General features: G+C 37.1%; 1 protein-coding gene across 7 annotated transcripts in view; it reads right to left on the bottom strand.

The window, feature by feature from the left end:
- The window catches only part of fgfr3 (fibroblast growth factor receptor 3), a 109,284-nt gene that overhangs the window by 7,265 nt on the left and 84,903 nt on the right, over window positions 1-17,116 (bottom strand). For 4 of the 7 annotated variants that reach the window (XM_051928393.1, XM_028801618.2, XM_051928392.1 and 1 more), the window contains exons 9-16: window positions 10,796-10,983; window positions 8,008-8,156; window positions 7,746-7,867; window positions 6,946-7,056; window positions 6,670-6,860; window positions 6,388-6,510; window positions 5,680-5,750; window positions 496-633 (exon numbers count right to left, since the gene is read on the bottom strand). In XM_051928393.1, the coding sequence (XP_051784353.1) occupies window positions 496-633; window positions 5,680-5,750; window positions 6,388-6,510; window positions 6,670-6,860; window positions 6,946-7,056; window positions 7,746-7,867; window positions 8,008-8,156; window positions 10,796-10,983 (1,093 nt within the window). Of the gene's footprint in view, window positions 1-495; window positions 634-5,679; window positions 5,751-6,387; window positions 6,511-6,669; window positions 6,861-6,945; window positions 7,057-7,745; window positions 7,868-8,007; window positions 8,157-10,795; window positions 10,984-16,597; window positions 16,743-17,116 lie in introns of all 7 variants that reach the window. The other 3 variants (XM_028801623.2, XM_028801624.2, XM_028801622.2) reach the window with 3 other exon arrangements.

The raw sequence follows: 17,116 nt of genomic DNA, 5'->3' as shown, positions 1-17,116 counted from the left end.
CACCAATGGCCTGTAACTCTCATTAATTTTAACTCCTATGACTGTCCAGCAAGTGAGACTAGTCATATATTTGTGCAATGCCTTTGAATCAGACATTATGTAACTGATGTGCTAGATGGTGATATGTCTGATACAGAAACTTTCACATCCAAGTTCACTTGCTTTGGAATAAAAGCTACAATACAGCAACATAAAGATGAATTGTATCAAGTAATTTTACCTTAAAGAATGTTTTTGAATAACTACATATATTTTAGGTGTACTATACATTGCATTAATGGACAGTGTAATTAAACAAAAATTCTCTGCATCCATATTACTAAAGATCAGCTTGAGTTATTTATTATTCTAAACACTTTCCATAAATAATGTTTTCCTAAATGCAAAATGGTATTTTTGAATTCAATAGTGCATCCTCTTTGGCATTTAGTCAAACATAACTGCATGACATATCTCTCCAGTTAAAATGGAAAAATGATAGAAATAATTGCTTACAATTCATGGGTGCAGTTTGCAGGCTTGTCCATCCGATGGCCTTCTTTCAAAAGCTTAAATAACTCTTCAACTGGGATTCCGGGGTATGGGGAGCCCCCCAGGGTGAAGATCTCCCACAATAAGACACCATAGGACCAGCTGGAAGGCATAGATGGATAGCAACTATAAATTCAATGTTTGATTTTGTTTGCTGCTCTTCTGTGCGCTCATGCATGGCTAACATAGTTATCAATGGCGTGACTAATTGCTGGCCTACTGCTATTAGGTACTTTGAGATCTCGGCTAGCATTAATTCCTCCAACCCCCTATCTCTCCCCTCCTCTTTCATCCAAACCCGTCAATTAAAAGAAAAAGGCACACACAAAGTTTGAAATTGAAATGAGCATATAATCGGATGGCTGACAGGCTCATCTATTATCATGAAGCTCTTTGTTAGTTCCCCCACGCCAGTGCTGCTGACTGAATCTAATCGAATTATCCATGCACTGCTTCAGTGGACCAAAAAACAGAAGCCACAGCCCGGCTGTATCACTAATTGATGTAAAGTGATACCTAAAATTGCCACTCTTGCTGACTAATGCAGACATCAGTCAGGAGATGTCTTTTTTCCATACTTGATATGCTTTGAGTATAAAGAATAAGAGATAGAGACAGAAAGCAAAAGCCTCTAAACTGTTATGGTTTTACTATATATAAATACATTTTAAATGGTATAAATAATTTTAATTATACATCTTCAAAAATTTGTCTTAAAATATATATTTATTTTATTATGAAATTCTTTTAAAAAAATACTGTTTTTTGTAAATATCAACCATTCTTGTTCTAAAGGTTTTTTTTTTTCAGAGTCAGGGAATTTGAGGAGTGGGTTTAACAAGGGACAAAAGGCAGAGATCAGGTCAGGGAAAGTTAAAAGGCAACAGTATTTGGCCTGAGAGAACTGCAATAATAACTTATAGTCAGTATCCTGGAGTATGGAGTTTTGATTTTGAGGTGTTTATCTCACCTAAGTCGATATGGCAGCTACTATTCCCAGGAGGTGCTCTACTGTTTATTACCTTTTATTACTAAGGCCAGGTAAGCCAGAAACACTACTGAATGCCTGACCATTTAATAAGAGTTCACACTTGTACAGAGCTACCAGGGGTGGGTAGAGGGTGTGTCATTGAGGCCCCCTTGTTTCAATGGAAATAATTCTCAAAGGAGAGAATTACTAATCTCAGGCTGAAGTGTAAAAGGCTAATATCTGTCAATGTCAAATTGTTTCTTGAGGTGAGAGGTGAATTAGGCAAAGCTTCAATGGCAGGGAGATAGACTGGCCTGAGAAGTCTAACCAAGAACTGAGATAAAGCTGATGTCACATTATGCAAGTTTTTTTTTTTGTTTTGGCGGGTGGGCACGTCAGACTTGTCTGTTGCAGTTGCTGATGTTGTTACCAGACAATTTCAGTTTAAGTGACTGAAAAATCGCTGGTTATGTCACATTTAGCGACTCCATGATGACCTCCCATCAAAGTCATATTCACCCTTTTTGTGATAGCCAATAGTGTGCTGCTTGAGAGAGTCGGGGCTGCACAAAAGATTACCAAGAATGGCAAGTTCAGCCACAATCTCCCCTCTTTTTTCATTCTGTCATGGTACATAAGACATCAGAAAATTAATCTGTCTTCTGTTTGTGAGGTCCAAAACCCCTGCACTTCATATTCCTTGTCAGTGCATTATATGCATTGTACTTCCAGATGAGCATTCATTGGTTGTCAGTTCTTATGTACACAGACCCTGGCCCATGACTAAAGACATTTGATTTTGCCAGACTAAGTTGCAGACTAGTTGGACTAAGTCATGGACATGTCACATTACATGACTGCATTCATGGGAGTGTGCTGCCAACTGCCTCTGACTCGCTTAAATTATGTAAGTGAAGTCTATGACTGAAAATCATTGGAAAAGTTGCACAATATGAAACGGTCTTAAGACAACAGTGGTTCTTGTAGATTATGACTACTTTGGATGCTGCCAGCTGATCAATCTGATGAGACAACATGCTCAACATGCTATTCTAAAAACCAGATAAACAGGCTTTTATTTCCTTGATTATTTTGCAGTTTTGATCCCTTTATTTACCCTTCATTTATTTTTCAGAAATAAATGGTTTATTCTGGCATCTTGTTTATGGTCTAGTTCATTTATAAGGGAGTGCTGTGTTAAAGCTCAAAGGTCAGATTAAAAATCTCTTAATCTAAATTTAGTGTTATGGGGAGATGGAGAATATCCCTTGAAGTACCAGGTACACAGAAGGAACCAATCAAAGTTCAGAACATAATTTATTGTCAGGCACACTGAGTCAGTTTAGTGTTGCCAACATTATGTCTATGAGATGTGAATTACAATATTTAGACCATATTTCCTTTTACATTTTGGCTTTTTTACTGTTTCATCTTATATTTCTTTGCAATAATCTTCTCAGAGACAGAAAAATGTCATACTAAGTCAAATCAATGTATTAAAATTATAAAGGTTCCTAAGGCCAAATTGAGTGTGGGAGTGCTGAAGAACAAGAGAAGGGTTTCTCTTATATGAGGAGAGACAGAACCCCACAATTAATTTCTTTCCAAATTAGTGTGCCAGACTGGGGCCAAAACAAGAAAATGTTTATGGAACACGACTAGAGAGAGTGAGAATGTGGTTTACCGGACTCTTTTGGTACAGGGTACAGGTACAGGGAAAGCTTTGGGGATGCCAGGTGCAGCTCTTCTGTGATGCCTCCAGGGCTTTACAAGCCTATGCTATCACCATACCTTCCCAGGTGGCGTTTGGAGTATTTGAATTTCCCCTTGGGATTAATAAAGTATCTATCTATCTATCTATCTATCTATCTATCTATCTATCTATCTATCTATCTATCTATCTATCTATCTATCTATCTATCTATCTATCTATCTATCTATCTATCTATCTATCTATCTATCTATCTATCTATCTATCTATCTATCTATCTATCTATCTAAAACATCACTCCCTACTAAGACCGGGTTTGCAGTTAGATGGCATATTTTGACAAAGTCTTACACACCAGAAAGTGCTCAGGCCTGAGATGAAAGAACAAAGAAACAAAAAGGTGAGCTGAAGGGAAGACTGTTTTAATAAGAAGTAAAAAAGTGGGCAAGCCACCCACTCGACTGTCTAAGGTAAAGTCAGAAATTAGACTGTACTTCATTGCATCAGTTGTGTTACCTTTGAATTATAATTATATCTACTTGTATTTTTTCATTAATAAATACATTAATGATATGCTTTAATGCAGTTTAGCATTTTTATGTCAGGCTATAGTAATCCCTATAGCAGTTGCTTTATCGCTACAAATGTGCAAGCTACACACTGTGTGACCAAGTAGGCAGACAAACACCCAATGATCAGAGACAATCAAAATCCTGAAAAAGGAAGTAAATGCCGCTTTTAAAGCAAAGTGTAAACATGCCAGCATTGTAAATTTGTATAGGATGACATTCTTGCAAGTTAAGCTTGAAGAATTCCAAATAAAAAAAGACAGATCTTGGCTACTAGTGAAGACAAAACACAAGGCTTAATATTATAAAAAGTAAATAAATAAAAGAGCAAGTAAGAAAGACAGACTCAAAATAAGCCATTAAAACAGTTCAGGTATGCTGTGCATCAACTCAACCACCTCATGTCTTGTTACTATATAAAAAGTGTACATGATTGATTAAGCTATATATGATGGTGCAATTTTGCTCAGTAGGAGGAAAGTAAAGCTAGTTTGGGTTTTTAATGGGGTAGGGATAAGGTTAAATTCACAAAAGCAGGGTTTTCTAAGGCATTAATTATTCTATTTCCCTAATTAAGGCCACCAAAATTTAGCCTTATACTTAATGGTATTTAGAAATGTGTGCCAGTTCTGTTATTTCCTGAGAGCTGAATGTAATTCTTCTACTCTTAAATGTATAGTTTATCAGTGTTTTCTATTTTAGGTTCTAATAAGTAAGTCATCATTCCATTGTTCATACACATACAAGATTGGTTTGTTTACATTTTACATATCTATATATGAGTGACAAAAGAATGCTCTATTTCCACAAAAAAAAGCTACTGTAAGAAGCAGACAAAGCATTTTTACAAAATAAACACTGTATGTTATCCAGCTCCTGCTTTGAAACTAGGCTTAAAAACACCCATTTTCGAAAATCATCACCTGAAGAAAGTAATCCAGATGAAAATTTCACTATTTGCTGCTTTTGTGTAATTTTATTTGTTAAATACTTTGAAAGATGTTGCAATTATTAGATCTAAATGAAAATTGATGATTTAATTGGTAAATTATGGCATTGGCATTTGTATGGCTTAAACATAATACTTGTACAGTAATTTTGGGTGTCTTTTTGCCATCAAGTTATAGATGAGATTTACTTAAAATGTTTATGAAGCAGCTGTGCTAATATCTCTGCCACCCTACATCAGGTAAGCGCATCTGCTATCAATTCTATCAATTAAAATGAAATTGTGTATTTTAACATATTTTCGTTTACCATGGCCCTGGACAGTGGTGACATTTTGCATATTGGTTGAATGTGCAAATAAGCACTATACTGTACTCTTCATTTGAGACTAACACACACACACATATATATATATATCCATCCATCCATTATCCAATCCGCTGAATCAGAACACAGGGTCACGGGGGTCTGCTGGAGCCAATCCCAGCCAACACAGGGCACAAGGCAGGAACCAATCCCAGGCAAGGCGCCAGTCCACCGCCGGGCGTGCACACACACACACACCCACACACCAAGCACACCCACCGCAGATATATATATATATTTATTGATATATATAATAAAAATAAATAATATATAACATATATGATAAAAAGTATTTGTGCTAATAATTTTGGATAGTAAGGGTATTGCCAGACTACCCTCACTGTAAAAAAGATTTACTGGATATTGTCACCTGAAAAATGCTTAGCACACATTACTAGGAAAACCCTTTACAAAAGCAAAGGAGCTACAATAATTGCAATCCTTACCCTGTCAGTTCAGTTTTTAAGCAATCTATACACACAACATAATAAACACATAAGAATGTAGTACTTTAAAGTTGTGTAGTAAACTACAAAGTTATTTCAAATTTTTTTCCTAAATTTGAAGTATAAAACAAAACTTACACATCACTTTGGTGAGTATAAACCCGGTCAAATAGGGCTTCTGGGGCCATCCATTTCACAGGCAGCCGACCCTGTAACAAGGAGGACAAAAGGAATGATCTATCAGCAACACTAGGCCGCCACAATGGCACCGCCTGAATCCCTTATCCTAATCCTGTTTTTAATATTGCTTCCTTGTGATCACATCTGTCCACTAGGCAGCTGTGTAATAGACAGCTAGCCCAGCAGCTTAGCGTCAATTTTGTTTCACAATGCATACCGGTGTGATAGAACATAATATACCTCTGTTTCACAAATCATTCACCAATACTGTAAAAATTAAAGTGGCTTTAGCTAATTTACTGTTGGGATGAGGCCAAGAGCTCAACTTAGTCAGCTGAGAGGAGTGCTGGAAAATAAGACAGCTTTTCTATCATGCTATGTCTTTGTTTTGTCATTTGATCCACATACTACATATTGGGAGCCAAGCCATGTCATTTATCATAAGATAAATTTTCACATTTCATATATTGTAACACAAGAGCTGGCTAGCTATAAGTTTTAATACAAAATGATATTTTTACCAGATTTCTGAACACATGCAAAAACCAAAACTATCAAAGTAAGCAAACTATAGTTATATAAAACAAAGGAGTGTAGTGCTCAAAATTCCATTTTAAAGAACTCATTAAAAATCTCGTGTCAGATTATTGCAGACAGTTCACTTACATTAGTTGTTTTTTTGTAGTAGTCAATATTGTGGACATCCCTTGCTAGGCCAAAATCTGCAATCTTCATGACATTATCTTCTGTGACGAGAACATTTCTAGCTGCCAGGTCTCTATGAATACACTACAGAAGTTGATACAAAAAGGAATATCAAATAGTGAGTGATAAAAATCACTTAATTCTGAATGGCCTGCAACTGATTTGAAATTCTAGAGTTTAAGCAATCTGAGTCTTAAAATGAATATCTGATTAAATTGGATATACATTTTGTTTCTTATTTACCTTTTGGGATGCAAGATACTCCATTCCTCTAGCCACCTGGTAAGCACAAGATACCAAGTCTTTGAATGTGAGCTGCTCATCTGGTATTTTGCATGTATCAAAAGAATAGTCCATCCCAGGTGGCCGACGTGCTCTTAAATATTCCCGTAAGTTGCCTTTGGATGCATATTCCACCAAGACATACAGAGGACCTGCAAAATAAAGAAATCAACATATAAACATCAGCATAGAATAAGAGCATTAGCATAGTAGGGTTGAATAAGACCCAATACTTACCATCTTGAGTGCAAGCACCCAACAGATTAATGATGTTCTTGTGCTTTCCTATCATTTTCATCATTTCCATTTCAGAAACCAGATCCGAAAGATCTTTATCTGTTGCATCATCTGTTTTTGGAAAAAAAAGAGAATTTGTAACAAAAAATATACAGTATGTTGTCCCTACTGTTCCCTGCGACTTTGAACTAGGTTGGTCATTTTATACTTTTGTATCACAATGAGGTCAATATAGAGTGCAAATGTGTATGTTTTAAAGTGATATAAGATAGCAGCTCTATTCCATCTTTTATGAACATAGGCATGATGGCAGATGGAGTTATGGAACATAAAAAACAACAATCAATGAGATGTTTCAAGCAAAAATACACTGAAAACTATCACTATATCCATGTATAAATTAGCAAGTTTTATAGGAACTATTTTTATACATTCCTTACAATAACCTTTAATAAAAATTAAGATAAGAAATGCCATTTTAATGTATATCTTAAAAAATGAATCTCAAATATTCTAGTTTTTTCAGATCACACTGTGGTTTTGTGATCGCTAACTTGAGCACTGAAATGTTGACACATTGGTGCGAATGTATTCTTTTGAGCTTTTCACTTTGGTTAGGAGTCACATCTTTCACCAAGACAGTAAGGAAGGAAACGGATACAACTTGGGAGTAATTACTTAGAAGAAATCATAACTATTTCACTTCAGAAGTTGTCTTCATCACTGTGTTATGCTTGCCACTTAAATATAATAATAGTGCTTTATCTGGGGTAACCTGTATTTGCAATTTGGAAACTTACCTTTCAGCATCTTCACAGCAACCGTCATGGGCTTATTTGGTTTATCTTTGTCAATTCCAATTGCTTCTGCCATGACTACCTGGCCAAAGCAGCCTTCCCCTAGAGGCTTTCCCAGAGTCAATCTAAAAGAAGAGGCATTTAAGTTTAAGGCAATTTGCTGCTCTCTATACTATAAGACTTCCAAGTATGCTGGAAGTTTTTGGTCTTTTATATAGTAGCTCATCATAGAAGAGCATAATATAACGTGATAATGTGTCCTCACCTTGTGCGTGGAAATTCCCACTTGGGATCCGCTGGCAACTCCAATTCAGACACATTTGCCAACACTGGCCCATCACTGGATGAAAGGCGAGCAATTCTGACCAGTGGGGTGTTAGAGTTCATTGATGAATTGGATTCCAAAGACACCTGCTTAAATGGAAAAGGCAGAAACTGTTATAGTTTCTGAAAAAATGTTGAATTTACTTTGGCATCTAGGATTCTGCAGATACTGCTTTTTACTGACAGTTGCTGCATATTTCAGCTTAATAGCAAGGTGGGTAGACTGTTCTTGGCAGATCTGAATACTCAATTAGTGTGGTAACTCTAATCAGCCTAAAAGAGTATTGTTTTAAATTGCCAGCACTAAATGAAAAAAGCCATAGTAAACCTAGGAAAACACAAGACAACATGCTAACTCCACATAGATTAGTATTCAACTTGGGTCAAAAAGAAAAACATTCACAACACTACCACTCTCCTGTTCCATGCATATTTCACGCTAAGAAAAAAAACAATTAAAAGAAGAAAACAATGTAACACTATTAGATTAGTATGTTTGATTTTAAGCATTGTGGCAGACTGAGAATGGAGACATCTTATTTTCTTATAATTCATAATCACCATGTTGTTTTGTTTTATTTTCAGGTCTAGAGGAATAAGAGATGACACTACTCTTTACTTATTATGTTGCTTTATCTAATGTGGTTGATTGTCCCAGAGGAAGGATCTCATCTCAAATATGACAGAAGTCATCAAGGAAAGAAAGTCATCAAGAAAATTTTCTTCTTATATAAAACGATATGTCTTAAATTATAAGTAAACTGAAGACGAAAACAACTTTTTAATCCAAATAGGGGCGACTGAGCCCAGTCTGACTACAATACAATGCAAGCAATCACTCAGAATTAGCAAGACATCAAGTATGAAGATGGCTGTCTAACCAGGTAAAAAGTAATTCTTAAGTAACCAGGTAAAAAGTAATTTTTATGACTCACTGGGCTGGCTACTTTGCGCAGCTGTTTAAAGCTGATCCTCTGGCTTGGACACTGGACATTTCTGGGTTCATGGTTCTTGAGGCTGATTCTCCAATAGGTGTGAACCACTTTGTCTCACTGAGATTGCACAGGTGGTGAACCAGCTGAGGATAAGGAAGGCTGCAGGGATCTGTGGTATCTGGGGTGAACTTCTCCCGGCTGGTGGTAAGGCTGTTCTCCATTATTCCAACTGACTAGAAAATGGAACTTATCGTCCCTATCTGGAAAGGGAATAGTGATCGCCTGGATTGCGGGAACTACGTGGGGATAACACTGCTCTCGGTGCCATTTAAGGCCCTTGCTAGGGTCATCCTCAATAGGATCCATGATCACTTGCTCACCTACCAGTGACCGGAGTAGTCAGGTTTTACACCTAAGAAGTCTATCATCGACCACATCCTAGCACTAAGGGTTCTCATGGAGAGCAAATGTGAATACCTGATAAGTTTCTTTGCAGCCTTTGTTGATTTTAATAAAGAGTTTGACTCAGTTGATCGAGTTGCCCTGTAGGACATCATGAGACTTTGCGGGATTATCCCAGGTTTGCTGGATATCATGGTAAGCCTGTACACTGGTACTGTGAGTGCTGTACAGAGTGGAGGCACAACCTCTGCATCTTTCCCAGTTGAGTCTGGGGTTTGTCAGGTGTGTGTTCTTGCTCCTACTTTGTTCAATGATTTCATGGACTGGGTGTTGGGCAGGGTCATGGGGTCCCGCAGCTGTGGCACATCTGTTGGTGAAGAAAGATTCACTGATCCTGACATTGCTGATGATGCTGTCATCTTCAAGGAGTCAATGGAGGCTCTGATCAGGGCTCTTCAGAGACTGAACAAGGATTCTGAGTATCTGGGCTTGTGAGTGTCCTGGATAAAAGCCAAGATCAAGGCCTTTAATGACCTTGTGGGCACAGCCATCAGCAGTGTGTCTGTTTACAGAGAGAGTGTCGACCTCGATGAGAGATGTTTACTTACTTTGGCAACAATATTCATGTCTCTGGTGAGTCTTCCTATGAAGTTAGCAGAGGGATTGGCAGAACATGGGTGTCATGGGGTCGCTGGAAAGGTAAGTGTGGTGCTCCTGAGTGTGGAGCTCCAAAGGTCCAAGTCTTTAGAGTCCTAGTGCTTCCTGTTTTGCTACAAGGATGCGAGACACTATCTAGTGATCTGAGATGAAGACTGCACTCCTTCGTTACTGTCTGTGTCTCTTTGGGTACCACTGGTTTGACTTTGTGTTGAACAAGCGGTTGTTCATGGAGTCCCGAATGAAGCACATTACCTGCATTTTGAGGGAGCGTCAGTTACAGCACTACGGCCATGTGGCGTGATACCCTGAGGGTGATCCGGCTCATAGTATCCTCATTGTTGACAACCCAAGTGGCTGGCCCATGTAACACCTGGCTGTGGCAGACAGATGGTCATTACTGGGGAGGTGGGACTGGATTGTATGTCTGCCAGGGGGTTGCCAACTGGGATCCTGAGCTGTTTCGTCATGTCGTGGGTGTGGCAATGAGCTGTACCAGTGCATGCTCCCCGACCTCACCTGACGTGACTTTATAAAGGCTACCAATTTTAACAATTATAGGAAGAAATCCATAAGGGTGGAAGATACAAAGAGGAGACACTAAAAGAAAGTAATAGGCAGGGAAAAAATACAATGTAGAATACGTAGAAAAGAAAATGAACTGTCAGTAAATTTTTTCTGCAGAAACATACAGAAAGTAAACTGTGATGAAATCTTGTATCTACTTTCTGTTACCTGTCTCTTGAGTGGGAACTTGGAGAGCTTTTGGACTGGAGGGGTGTTGAGAGTTTTCTTGGTTGACATCTTCATTCGGCAAAGGATGACAATCACAATGGTGAAGATGAAAAGCACACAACCCGTAACATAAATTAGAATTTCGGCGTAAAGCGAGCCTGAGACGTCCTCCTTCACAACCTCTTCCGCTGTGGGGAGGGATAAAGAACTAGGATCAGCACACAGAAAAAATCAGGCTCACTAAGCAAGAGGGTTACTCTTAATATAGGATTGTGAGCGAATATTAGTAGCTGTGAGATAACACTCATTTTTTATGTCTGCCACAGTGGAGACAAACAATAAAAGCAATTATTATGTGTGAAATTACATAGCCAAGCTAGGTTGCCGTAAAGAGGATGACATGCACAAAGACAAAAAGATACAGAGAAAAATAAATTGACATGGCTTTCTTAAACATAAAAGTATCACTGGCTTTTAATACTAGTTTTGTCTGTAACTGTTTATCTCAATGTAGGTGCTATACATCTCAGACATACCTCCACTCTACTAGCAAGTTTTCTAGTGACATTCTGACTTGATAAAATGTATTATGCACTTGTAGGCTTTTTCTAGACTGTAGCAACTTCAACTGAATGATACACTTATTCATAAAATATATATTTTTACTTTGCACATTTGGCAGGCACGAATTAGCTAGCTGAATATTTTTATTAGGACTGGTACTCATCAGCAAGTGTCAGATGCAGTGTGGCACGCTGCCATGCAGGAGAAGAGTAGAGATGATTTCTACTCAGAAGCCATAAATGGAGTGTGTATGTCAGGAGGGCAATAATGTAAGCTTCAATGGCTTTAGGGCATTTGAATATGCATTAGTGTAATGCCACAGTGCCATCCATAGGTATTGGTCAGTAACCTAAAAACTATTAGTACCAGACCCCAAAAATGTAAAACAGATTCTTTATTAATTTAATGCAAAAAAGATGGGTCTGTATGAGGGAAAATGTTCAATAAAATAACAAATGCCTTTATATCCCATTTGTACCTTAGTAAACATTTTATTAACTTTCCATATTTCCCCACTCATGATACCACTTCTGACCTTTCACCACTCTATTGCACCAGACCAACTTTTATGCCTGAGTCCAGGGCTTTCTTCTGGGTCAGAACAGATATGCAGAGTCACAAATCCTCCTTGTGCTCATAGTGGATATCGCAACTCTATTCCTCAATTATAATTATCAATTATTTAATTATAGGTATCCACAGTGCATACATAATGTTGGTCAAAGTTGCACATAGTGGGGTTACTGCTCAATAGTAGCTTTTTGCTATGGTGAAATGCTCAGTAATTAATAATTTTCCTGATCCAAAGCTCCAGTTCTACTTAGAGGCCTTTTCGTAAATGGAAATGTTCGATGTGATTTGCTGTCAATCTGGACAGGGTACTCCATAGTCATTAAAAGCAACACTTAAAAATGACTGTATTATTTGGTAAACTGTGTGCTGACAACCATGGTCACCAGGCTCCTGGCAAAATATGTTGTATGTGCACTAATAATGATCTATCTTTGATCACAGCCTTTGATTTTGATATAAACATAGCAATTAAATAAATAAACCATCTAAAGAATCTACTGTAATTTTTTTTTACTGATATGGAACTTTGATGGGACAAAAAAGCAAAATAAACCATAGCAGTCTTTATAATTTAAGGGCTTTCAATCATTTCCACTATTCATCCAGTCAGGGACGCATATGCCATGTACAAATTGCCTTATTGGGAAGTGAGAGTTCATCTCTGTGGCTCATAAATGCTCACTTGGAACTTTTCTGACACTACACGAATAAAATACAAATCTACCTACTTTGATGCAGTAGAAAAAAAAAAACATAAGTTAATGTAGTTCATGCTTTAAATTTGGCATTGGGATTGGCTTCTGGCTTCCTTTAATGAGGAATGTGACAAGAACTTTTTGTGGAAGAAAGCAGCTTTATTTTCCAGATGGAATAATGCTGCTGCAACAATGTATACAGTATACAGTCAATGAGTTCACCTGAGATGATAAAAGTTAAACAGAGGAAACTTTGGGATATAGCAGTATATTTTTCCTTTAATAATCAGTTACAAACAATAAAGCCACATTTTGCAAGAAGCCTATTAAACACTATGCCCTCATTTTATTTTTCTCTGAATTATACATTATACCATAAAAGGATGTTATTTATTGTTAGTAAAAACTTTGATAGAAGTTAAGGGAAAATAGAAGGAAACTGAAATATGGCACAACAGTCCTTTTAAAAATAACTTCTTTTCAGCAATTTTCCTTTCAGTTTTAAGCAAGCTATCACCTGGTTGTTAAAAAAAGAATACCAACAGCAATGCACTGTAAAATTGTTTTCGGTTTTAACTTTTGGCTGTGCTTGAACAAGGTCCCAACTGATATACTGTTATTTGTGAGTAATAAATGGTGAAAGTTGAGCTGTTGCCATATGGGATGTTTATCACTTGGCCTGTGGTTTTAGATTTATTGAGAAATGCCACAACTCAAATATTTGGGACTGGTGCATTTAATAGAATGCTTACATTTTAAAATTTCTAAAAGGTGAAAAACTTTTTATTTCGTTTGTCATGTTCTCAAATTTAAAAAAAATCTCAACTCATATTTCTGGTGCTGATTTAAAGGGCATTTTAAGTATGTTTTTAAATTTTTTTCAAAGCACTCTTGGTTTCTATTCATCTGCCCAGACTTCACAACATACAGATGTAATAAACCATGTCCACATTGCCAAAATGCTCTGTGACTGAGTATATAAGGGGGCAAGCCACAGCAATTACCAGAAGTTAAATAGGATCAATGACTCACAATGAGCTAAAAGCTTCAGTGTTCATTGTTGGCAAGCTCCATGGCTTTATTACTTAAACGATAACATTGAAGAAAGGATAGAAAGATCTAACAGGTTTTCAGGTCTTAAATTCCTAACATACTAGCACATGCTCAAATGACATTACAGTTTTCAACTTTCTAGCTGTGAACGCCTCAGCCTGTTCAAATCTGTAATGAGACATGACTTTGGAAATTGAGTGTTCTCATAACAATAACAGACATTAAACTGCCACATTGCTTTCTTAAATATGGCGTTAATTTTCTTCTTTGATGAATATATACATATGACAAATGTTAATATTTAAGCGCTAATCAGATGGGACCATGTGGTTGAATTAAAAGTGTACTTCTGAAGTGTTAAAGCAGGAGTTCAATTTTTCATCCCTTTCTTCTATGCACGTGAATTTAAACAATATAACTGGTAGCACTGCAGTCAGCCTTGCACTCTGCTGAACTGTTGAGGTGCTGAGTTGTCTAAACGCAATTTTGGACTTCACAGTTGGGAATAAAAAACTCTCAGGGCAATGGGAATATAGCAAAGTTCACAAATGACTGTCAGGTATAATTCTACAAAACTATTGAAAACAGGGACAGAAGCATTACTCATATTACCATTCCTATTCATCTAAACAACACAGGGTCAGACACTGGAGCAATCAGACAGTTGTCTCAAGAAAGGAAGGGAACAACACATTTATTTTATACATTATGCGTGTAACTGGAATAATTCACAGGTCAACAGGTCATTTTCATCAGAGATAATTTTATGTGGGTTTTGTTGTGTTTTTCATGCTGATTTCAAGTCTGTCTAGTTTCCTCTAGCACATCTAGTTTTTGTAATATAGCTAATCCTGAGTTTTTTCCTGAAAATCTTGGTATGGTGAGGGACAAGCAAGGAGAATGTTTTCACCAGGACATCAGGGTTTCTAGAATGAGAGTATGATGGCCGACTTCTCCTGGATGTTGTATGGCGACAATCAAGACACAGTGTACACAAGAAAATCCTACTCTAAGTGTTTTTGAAGAAACAGTGGTAGCTGACTGACACCATTCAGTATATCTACAGTGTGTGCCTATTCGACTTTGCACTGAAGATATTGAAATATTTATTTCATTGGTACTTACATTTTAGTAAAAACTACATGCAAGTAACACTGTAAAGTAACATTACTCAAAACTCAAAAAGTTGACACGACTGGAAAAGAAGCTTGAAAAATGTGTTTTGTGGTCTCTGATGACTACCAAAAACAATTTTTTGTTGCCTTGAGGCCAATGTTTTAGAGACACTCGATACACATGTGACACTAAGCTGTAGAAATGAAACAATAAATTAGTTTAAAGATTCACTATGTGCTGAAATATAATCAGGTTATGAAGATATTTTACGATCTTTGTAGGGATGCATTCTCTTAGGCAATAATGAAGATACTGCTTGATTAAAGGCTTAAGTTGGTTGTTATGAGTTACTTGGAGTATTCATACTGAATATGCAATGTAAAAGGCTGTTCAGTATAGAGTCTTGGGGAGGTGGTTAGGGCATAACAGTTATATAAACATGTTGGCACTCTCACCCTTCTCCCAAAAATGCAATGTTCAACTATTTTGAAATGATCGAAAGGGTTAAGGCCAAAATGAATGAGAGATTCTACTGCTTTTACACAATAGCAAATAGAAGAAACTGGATAATGACTGGAGATGCTGCTGTGACTTACAATTAACATTATGTTAATATTTTAATATAAATAAGTCTCGTCAACATCCACAAGTGGCTAAAAAATAATCATAATATGCATAAAATTATGACTAATGAACATCTACTTTATTTTTGTTTTTTCATGTTTATTTATTTTCTAGATAATCTTTCATTATCACAGGAAGCCATAACCTATGCCAGCAACAATGAAACCAATATTGAATGGTTGCCTGTTCATACCATGTATGCTAATAATTGGGCACTCACATTAACTTAATAAGTATGTGTTTGTGAGACAGAAGGAAGTACTATCCAAAGAAAAGCCATAGGGAGAATGCGCATATCCCACATCAATGACAGGGCAGGGATTACAACTTGGTTCATGGAGCTGTTTTAACTATTTTGCTACCCAGTTGGCAACCTGGCATTTGTTATTACTCCTGTGTGCAAGTGAGTACTCTAAGTTGATATCATAAACAGTTATTCATAAGGTTACAGAAGAACATATTGGTTTGTACGGAAAGTAACTGTGGAACTTGTAGATTGAAATAATATATAGAAATAGCTTGTAGAATGTGGATGTTCACTTTATTATTGGGTGACAGTGCTGTATCATACTAGTTGAATTCTGGGTAGTCTATGAAAAATCATACAGCAGAAATGCTTTCCTTCTATGGTTACACAAGTGGCCCTAGACAGATCATCCTGTGCACCTCAGCAGAAATATTAGCTTTATGAGCCAGAACATAATGCTGCTGGATAAAAACAAGGATGCAGCTTTCATCAATCATTATTCACAGCAATGTGTGGGATTCTAGTAAGGCAGAGAAGCATCAGATTAGCTTATTAAAAAGAAACTATTTGGGTGACCATTAGTTCTGAACTTAGAAAAAGAAAAGAAAACCATTATCAAGATTGCAAAGCGTCTTCAAAACTTTTTTGGAGCTTAATTTAGTTACAAAATTGGACTCCTGCTTTAAGAAAAAAATGACCCACGGCATTATAAATAAATTTTTCATTTATGGCAAAAGTGTCACACAAATAAAATTCTCTTAAGTGTAATAATAGGAAACAGACTGTGCCATTGCAAGTAAAGAGAATCTCTAAACATTTTTTCCAACCAAATGTAAACCAAGCAGAAAGCGAACATGAACAAAAAAAAGAACAAGCAATCAGCTAAGCATCTTTTCAAAGGTAAGTCACAAAGAAGCTGAGAACAAGTACCTGGTAACACGGTCAGCCATGCAGAATGATACGTGTGCCCAATAGAATTCCCAGCCAAACAGGTGTACTCCCCAGCATCCTCAAAAGTTACATTCGGAAGATACAGAATTTCTAGCTCTTTATCCGTTGTGTTAATACCTGCCGTCTGGGAGAAGGGCAGAAAGGTACAGATAGGGGGGAAGAGACAGGAAAGAAATATAAGCTGCTTCTTAGAAAAGACACCACCCTTAGCCAACAAACCACCAGAACAAACCCCCCAAAAAACACCAGGCAGAAGTGAAGCAGACTTCCATATGCAGAAAACCCTTTCTCCAATATGTCATGGCAACTTTAAGCACAAACACCTGTTCCACGACACCTGCATTGCAGCAAAAGATCCCTTCACCAGGCATGTTTTTTTCACTCTGTCCCATCACAAAACATGCAAGCTGAAAGCAAAAATGAGGAAATAGTGTGCAGCAGCATTGATAGGAATGTTAGACCAAAAAAGCAAAAGAGACAAAAAAATAAAGGAAGATA

Source organism: Erpetoichthys calabaricus, chromosome 5 (genome assembly GCF_900747795.2).
Source record: "Erpetoichthys calabaricus chromosome 5, fErpCal1.3, whole genome shotgun sequence".
Lineage (NCBI taxonomy): Eukaryota > Metazoa > Chordata > Cladistia > Polypteriformes > Polypteridae > Erpetoichthys > Erpetoichthys calabaricus.
Note: the sequence above shows the minus strand (reverse complement) of the source record. Positions and strands in the feature narration are given on the sequence as shown.